The 8452-nt window shown below is 33.0% G+C and overlaps 1 protein-coding gene across 1 annotated transcript; it reads right to left on the bottom strand.

The window, feature by feature from the left end:
- Window positions 1–403: 403 nt before the first annotated feature.
- On the bottom strand, window positions 404–1896 carry LOC141674450 (GDSL esterase/lipase At5g55050-like). The gene is made up of 5 exons (XM_074481159.1): window positions 1650–1896; window positions 1423–1565; window positions 1071–1292; window positions 742–991; window positions 404–612 (listed from the first exon to the last, which is right to left on the bottom strand). The coding sequence occupies exons 1-5, from the start codon at window positions 1894–1896 to the stop codon at window positions 404–406; spliced, it is 1071 nt and encodes a 356-aa protein (XP_074337260.1).
- Window positions 1897–8452: the final 6556 nt, after the last annotated feature.

The raw sequence follows: 8452 nt of genomic DNA, 5'->3' as shown, positions 1-8452 counted from the left end.
TCTTGTGAGTTTTTGAAGATTAAATACTTGTGAATTTTTGTAAATATGATACTTGACATTTTTCATAATAATTGACTGCTTCCTATGTTGTGTAACTTTGCTCCGATTGGCTACATAAACCACACTGTGATAGCTCCGTTTTACTTTCTTATAAATTGGAAGTTCTTTATTACATGATTTTTTTTTCAATTTATTGTGTTGAGCACTTTCAGAGGAAGACAAGGATAACAATTATATGTTAGACCACAAAATTCATTCCCTGAAGGGATGCGATGGGTAACATCCAAATTAAGAACATATAGGTACTAATAAGAGATGGCATCTGACTATATTTAAGGTTCATCATTAGACTACACTTAAGTCTTGTAAAGTAGTAGTAAAAGACTTGCTCTGCCGTCAGCGTTTAATACTCAGCCAACTCATAAAAATTAATGGGAGATACAAATCTTTTTTCTCCCATATATAAGGTCTGAGCTGCCAGAAATGAAGCAGCTTGTGTTGGGTGGTACAAATCCCAGAATAAGTACTCGTTGCGATTTGAACAAAAACTTGCTTCTCGAGTACATGTTTGCGTCCCTGATCCGCAGCAAGCAGTTTCAACATCTTTTAAACCTGAAATATGAGGGTTGGAAGTCATAAATTTGCACCATTCTCACAGATAATTATGCCATTACACCGCCTATCCGTATGCCTGTGCTGGTAAAGATGTCAAAATTGACTCGTGAAATATTATTTACTTACCAAAGAGAAGATGATTCTCTATAACATTCATGGTCATCTCATACGTGTTTCCAATTGAATATTTCAGTGCAGGAAGCTCATAGCTGATTTTTGACATGAGGGTTGAAAGTTCAGAATGGAAAGTTCTAGAGAAGTCATTCTGAATCTCTAAACAACCTCCTGTAGAATTAAAGATTCTTTGTGATGGACAGCAGCCGACTGGTGGCACACTTATAATCCCAAACTTCCTAGCTCCAAGGCTGTACAAAGACTGCACCAACAAAAAATCAGTTTCAAGTTTCAACTCTCAAGTAAAAACTTGTATGACATTAGTTCCGAGTGTTTAATACCTTTATGTACCTCTCATACGCTGTCATCAGGACACTGATGAATTGTTCCTTTGGCACAGTACTGTTGGTCGCGAAATGACCAAAGATGTCATTGCTACCTATGCTGATGCTGAAGACAGACTTGGAGAGAAAACTTGCTGTCCCTTTTGGTCCCATTAAAACTGTAAGATTGCTGCAAACCGTAGAAAATTGCTTGATTTGCTCTGACAATGGCACAACGATCTGTTAATTATCATGCAGGAAGAGAAGGAGATTGTCAGGGCATTAGTGTCCTAATGTCCTTGAAGGATAAAAATAAAACCACAATGCTATTTTAGTTGGCAAAATGTTGTGAAGAAATTGTCGGTTATACCATTTCTTGTCCAGTTATGTCAAGGATACCAGCGCCGCCTGAGGCAAAGTTTAGGCCTCTAAATTTGTGCTTCTGGAGTCCTGATTTGATGGTTACAAGATACATAAATGGTTGCGGGCTTCTCCTGAATCCCATAAGCTTGGCTGGCCATTACGTACCCAAGTTAGCATCATGCAAACGATAATCGAAACAATATTACACAAAAACAGAACCATTGTGATACTAACCAATGTAATCAGCACTGTTAAAACCATTACTGAACCTCCCGGTAGCCCTTGAGTTTGGAAAATCGACGCCATTGGCCGGAAAGTTAGCTCTTGCTTGGCTGTTCACTAAGAAAGAATTAGTACCAACATCCGCAGTTGAGTCCCCTAGTATAAAAAGGGCAGGAACCGCAGCCCCACACAACCAGGGTGCCAACATGGCCAAAACATTGGCTACAAAAAATAATGAAGCAACATGTTTATTTGCCATATTTACTGTGATAGTGAGGGACGACACTATCCTTGGTGTGTAAAAATATATTTTACTTTGTCTTGGTTAATGTTTTAGTGCAGATTTATAAGTTTATTTTCAAGCACTATTTATAGACCATCTGTTGGTCTCACAAGCTCACTGAGGTAAAAAAACAGATGTCTCCGTATAGGTGACAACTGACAACACCAATAAGCTTGTGGGTGGATTTGCTTTAGAAAATTGTTTGAGGTGCGAGCTTAACTCTTTTAACGCTGATCGGCAAATCATACAAATACATTTGAAGGTGTAGACAAATCTACTGCCCTTATGATTGCCGGCATGCAACAATTGATGTACAGTTCTTGTATATGATTATTAATTGTAATAGTTTATGCATTTGACTAGATCTCTTCAATGATGAATTCATAATTTTATCTGACACGTTGGTAGAAACAAGAAGTTACCTTTGTCGAATTTTAACGAGGTTTTATAATTCTTCATATATAAGTACTGGCTTAGATATCACATCATTGTGACCGCAGCATGCCATGCAATTATATACAATCTTGATTATACTTTTGAACACTTATGTTTAATTACCGGCGAGCCGGTAGTGACTGTCTTGTTACTTGTTATCAAGGTCCTAAAAGCCAATGGTGATTATCTTATTACTTGTTACCAAGATCATAAAATTGGAAAATTTCGACTCAATTTTGTCTCGAAAAAACGACTATTCGGCATGGGAAGAGTATTCAGAATGAATGCTTATATTATTAATCCGGTATCATTACTTTATTAATTTATCTATCATACATTAATTTTATTTTATTTTTTTGTTTAAGTGTATCCCTACAAGAAAAATGTTAATAGATACTCCCTCCTTTACCCCTTTACCAAATCCCCCCCATCCCCGATTCTTTTCTCCCTTTACCAAATTTTCACTTCCTCAACCATTTTTGTTTCCCTCGAACTAAAAAAAAACTAACACTAAGCCCCTGTTTGGTTGGAAGAAAATAGAGGGGAGGGGAGGGTTCCTACAATAAAAAATGTGTTTGGTTCATATTTTAAGAGGGGAGGGGAGGGAAATGAAGGGGTCCAAAATCCCTTATGAGTCTTATTTTGTTTCCTCCCAATTTGGGGTTTTTTGGAGGGGAGAAATTTTATTGACAAAAATGACCTTACACCTTCTTAACACTTACATATATTCTAAAGGACTTATGTATAATTTTAATTATAAACCCCTCCCTTCCCCTCCTGTACCAAACATAAAAATGAATTAATTCCTCTCCCCTCCCTTCCTTCAACCAAATAGAATTAATATTATATCCCTCCCCTCCCCTTCCCTCTATTAAAATTCCTCCCCTCCTCTCCCCTCCGCTGAACCAAACACAGCGTAACACTCTGTCTCGACTATCTCTCTCTCTCGGTCAAGAACACCTCCGCTCTCAGCTCTCTCTCTCGCTCAATGTTGCTTAACACCTCCGCTCTACTCTTCTCACCACCTCCGCTCTGCTCTCTCTCTTCTCTTTCCTGTCAGCTCTCTCTCTATGCTCTCTCCACTCAGCTCTCTTTATTGCAATTAGGTTTTTCTCTTCTCTTTTTTATATTAGGATGTGGAATTGATTTTCTCTGCGTTTATCTTATAAATCGAAATCCTACTTTTTTAATCGAAACCCTAATTTTTAAAATTGGGGGTTTTTCGAAATTGTAACTCTGATTTGGTTATTTGGTCTTTTATATAACAATTGTTACTTGATTCAGTTAGTGGTTGTGGCTTTAGTTATTTAAGATATTTGTTATTTGTTATTTGTTACATGTGCTGGGTGTGTATTAATATTATGTCAATGTCTACTTTTGTTGAATAAAGGAATGAATTGTCAAAAAGTTTAGCCATCAACAGAAATACAAGAAGACTTTGTCACGTTAGGCTTTGCCAATGCAAGAACTGTGCCTCTTCCTACATGTATCCTTTGGTATGTACAGTATTTAAATATATGCTAGGTACTATTGTTTTGATTAGACTAAAGAAAAGGAACCTATATTTTTAATGTAGCGTTACGGTTCTCCTAACAAAATTAGTTTACGGAATCTGAAGCAATGCCTACATATGCATATAAAAAATGATTTTATATTTTGAATAAGATAGTCACAAATTTAAAGTTTGGTGTTTAGGGCCTGAGGCACAATTCAGACGCTAAGGTCTTCTATTAGAGATGTGATAAGGTAATGCCACTAATGTCTCCTATTAAAGATGTGATAAGTTAATGTTAAATTTAAATTGCAGTTAAGAGATTACCAATCCCGATGCTGCTGTAAGTTGCAATGCAAAGAGACCTAGCCATTCCTTTTTTCACGAATAGTATTTGTCATTAATAGAGCATGTTTTATATTAATTGCCTTATAAGAGTCTGTCAGGCTTAAGATAAAGAAATGATCAAATAACAAAATTAGATCCATTACCTCATTGATTTGATGATGTAAACAAAGTACATTAAATGCTTCTCAATCATGAACTACTTTCATGGGATAAAACCTGGTTTCAAATTACTGAAAACTTATACTATAAAGTTTAATATATAAATTTAAATCACAACTTCTAACCTCACAGTCAAGTTGTGTCAATGTTCAACAACCGGTAATGATTTAAAAACACTTCCTTATCAAGCCTTTTGCAGGCTTCTGCTTTATATTCTATAATAGACTATCAAACATAAAGTTTGAGATTAATATTCAAGATTTTCTAGGTTTTGACCACTGAGACTAATCTGACATCAATACCCTATTGTGATTAAAATTAAATTACATAAAATTAAGTTCCTTGTATATTAGATTTTTTATTATCATTTTTTTCCGAATTCTTTATTTGTTTCGCTTTTGGATAATTTTTTGCTTGTTAGATTTTTTTTCCTTTGGATCATGTAAAAATTTGTTGGCACCTATAAGTTGATGTTTAAAATAAATTCAAAGAAATACAATGAAAGATTAAATTAGTCATAGTTACTTATATCTACTACTAGCGTCCAATGCTCCGTGCATTAGTAACTGTATAAGACCATGTTACATTCAGAGTGAAAGTAGTTCATCTAATCTTAGTTACCAATACTAGCTTAGATATCCATGTGAAGTGTTTGTAATCCTTTTTTTGATAAAATTGTTTGTGTACAATTTAGTATTAAAGTTTATTTTTCTTGTAGTGTCCGCCCTTGCAACTTAGACGACGTCTTTAGTAAACTATATTAAGTTTTCCTTGTGCAAGTGTGTAAAGAATATTGTCCCTTTGCAAGTAAACACATATATGGATCACAGATTCATTGCACAAAATGTGTTTCTTTGTTTGTTGTGCCTGCATACAAGGTCTTCTCTTCATGTAAATTCAATTAATGAATGACACTGACCTTCTTGCAGCCAAAAAAACATCAGAAGGAAATAAATGGGTATGCCTATATGCGGGGGAATGATTACCTAAAATGTCTACAGATTAGTGATAAATAATGTTATTTGCCCTTGTCTCGATAATGACCATCATCCTGTATCAGGATATTGCTCCTTACATGATGCATTATATGCATTCAAGTGTAACTTTATTGTTTGAAAAAAAGTTACATACTCTCTTAGTTTCTTTCTATAACCTTATGATAAGTAAAGGCTTATGTATATTTTAGAGAGACTGTATATTTGACATGGTGTTCACTTATGGGATCATCTTGTTTGATACGGTTATACCTAGTCTTTTCTACTAATTTTTTTCCATAACTTTGCACCTTTTCCCAGTTTACGTAATTTTGTGTTGTTACTCAACAAGGTCTACATCCGAGGCAGAGTCTACAGAAAAAAAAGAGTCAAACAAATTTCTTGTGCTGATTCTCTTATTTTCTATTATCGTGACGGCTCTTGTATTTACTACTTTAAAAGATAAAGTTATTAGGTTATACAATTTGTGCCAGTTAAAAATGGCAGAACAAGTGGTAATGTATCACCATCCACTATGTATCTTTTCCCTGATCTTTTTAACCTTTATTTTATTTTATTATTTCTATCTTTGAATCCAGCATTAGGTCTTTTCTCCTCCGTCTGTTGTATTTTCTTTAATTTGTATGTTTTCTATATTTTTGTTACAGAAACGTATATTTAATTTCATATAACTGTGGATCTTGTTCACTGTACGATGTAGATGTTAAAAAAATTCGTGATCTCATATGTCATACAGGATGCTTAAAAAAGCTTCACTCTTATCCAGGATCAGGATCAGGATCAGGATCAGAAGAGGAACAATATATGAAACACTTGTACGGTTTTCATGCTCTGAACTGGAAATTGCAACAAACAAGTTCTCCAGCTCTAATTTGATAAGAATAGGGGGAAGCAGCCATGTATACCTGGGCCTTTTCGAAGATGGCAGTAAAGTTGCAATTAAACGGATAAAAGCTAAGGGAGAGATGGGTGTCGAGAATAATTTTAATGTATTAACAATTTGGTTTTAATAGAATAGGAATATGCAATTCATATTTATTTTACTCACTAAAGTGAGAATGATAATATTGGAATATTTTTTGTTAATATTGAATTCATTTTTTGTTGTTATTTTGGTCCAAAAGTAATTTAATTTTTGTATGTGTACGTAGTGTAATAACTAAATATACATCATTTTTATTGTGTAAAAATTGATGTCTACTAATAAAATACAAATCAGTTTCTGTGAGTGCAAACTGATGTTTACAACCTATAGATGTTTAATTAGCCACATAGACATCAGCTTTTCAGAATGAAATCGATGTCTAATGGGGTAAAAGACATCGGTGTATCACCGATGTCTAGAATAGATATCACCGATATCTATATCTACACTGATGTCTAGACATCAATACCGGTTGTAAAACAACATATACATTGGCCAGAAACCGATATCTATGGATATTTTTCTTGTAGTGTATTAATCTTTATATATATTTTTTGTTAGAACATATATAAATATACAGAGTACTAATAAAAAATAAAATTATCTTGAAAAAATAATCGAACATAAGTTTTAATAAGATTTCACGTATCATTCTGATAAAGATCAATTCTTTTTTTTTTAAAAAATAAAGATATAAAATTTCACCTTGAGTACTCGGAGTCAAAACCATCGGTGTGGTTTTAAACATGATTACTCAAAAATCGGATCGGATGGAGGGTTAAAAACTGGTACTCGGATCGAGTACTCGGGTAACTCGGCGATTTTTAGAACACTGCTTGTTACTATTTTAAAATTGAAAATTTGGAGTTTTAATATAGTAGATTCCTTACGTAATTTTCAAAAATCTCGGAGATGGATCTGAGTAGTTTTCTTAGTGTAATTCATAGAGAAATTAGCACAAAAATATTTTTTATGTGGAGGATATGTGTTGTGTATTTTTTAAGTCAGGATCAAGGGCTTAAGGGTTGTGTATTATGAAGTCAAGATCAAGTTCTTGAGATTCTGCCTTAAGGCCTTGACACAAATACAAGCATTCTAAATGCCCTGACCTTCAGAATCAAGGTCTTGACCGGAACGATCTAAACGCCTCGAGTGACATAGTTAAGGCATTGACACAATCAGTTGCAATCTAAAGGCCTTGAGTGTCCAAAGTTAAGGCTTTGACCTGAATAGACATATGCATATATATATATATATATAAATAATTGAGCTGTAATCTCTTCTATATATAATAGAATAACAAGGGGATAATATTTTGAGATTAAAAAGTCTCATTGAAAAGACTAAATTACCCCTATTTTTAATATTTATATAAAAGATGTGTTTTGTGGGAATCTAACTCTGAGTTGTTTCATTCTTCTATACAACCTCATACCACTGCACCATATTATCACACGTGCTTTTTATCATATACATAATATGTAAGTGTGCTAAATGAATATTTTATTTAACTTTAAGAATAGCTATTTGAACTCCGCAATTTCAATAAAAAAGATAGTTACTTGAATATTTGTACAGTTAATTTTAAAGAACTAAAATCTAGATATAAAGTTAGACATAGTACATAAATATATTATTATCTTATTTATTATTATTTTTTAGTTTGAAAATATATCTAATATATTTTAACATATTTTTTATTATAAAAAGTAATTAAAATGTACATATATAATTTTTAAAGAAAATATTGAAAATAGAATCGCCTATATATAAATATTCTAGATTAATATTAAATATTTAGATAAATTCGAATTATAATGAGTCAATGAATTTTAGTTTATTTTGAATTTGAAATCAGAACTTGGCCCATTGTTAAAATAATACTCGAAATTTGACTACATGACCAGCCGAAAAACATTGTCACTTTCTACGTGTTGTAAATTTAAATTACAAGTTCGGCGAGAATATCTTAATAATGTGAAATTTTTTAATATCTTATATTAATATAAATTAATGTGCTTGAGGTATTTATAGGATCAAGTCAATTGATTATTTGTATTAAATTTATTAACGGGTTAAATATCAAAGTTGTCACTCAACTAAAAACCATATATCAGTTTCATCATCAAACTTAACGGGGTATCATTTGAATCACTAAAGTCGTAATAAATATCAAAC

The sequence above is a fragment of the Apium graveolens genome, chromosome 7, assembly GCF_009905375.1.
Source record: "Apium graveolens cultivar Ventura chromosome 7, ASM990537v1, whole genome shotgun sequence".
NCBI classification, from domain to species: Eukaryota; Viridiplantae; Streptophyta; class Magnoliopsida; order Apiales; family Apiaceae; genus Apium; species Apium graveolens.
The sequence above is the reverse complement of the archived record's forward strand: the minus strand, read 5'-3'. Positions and strand labels throughout refer to the sequence as shown.

Bases quoted from the DNA above. Each gene is read 5' to 3' on its own strand.
- LOC141674450 (XM_074481159.1), bottom strand. From the start codon at position 1,896: ATGGCAAATAAACATGTTGCTTCATTATTTTTTGTAGCCAATGTTTTG. The intron at 1,566-1,649 runs GTTAGTATCACA...CGTAATGGCCAG, and splicing joins TAACAGTGCTGATTACATTG to CCAAGCTTATGGGATTCAGG. The intron at 613-741 runs GTAAGTAAATAA...CTCATATTTCAG, and splicing joins AGAGAATCATCTTCTCTTTG to GTTTAAAAGATGTTGAAACT.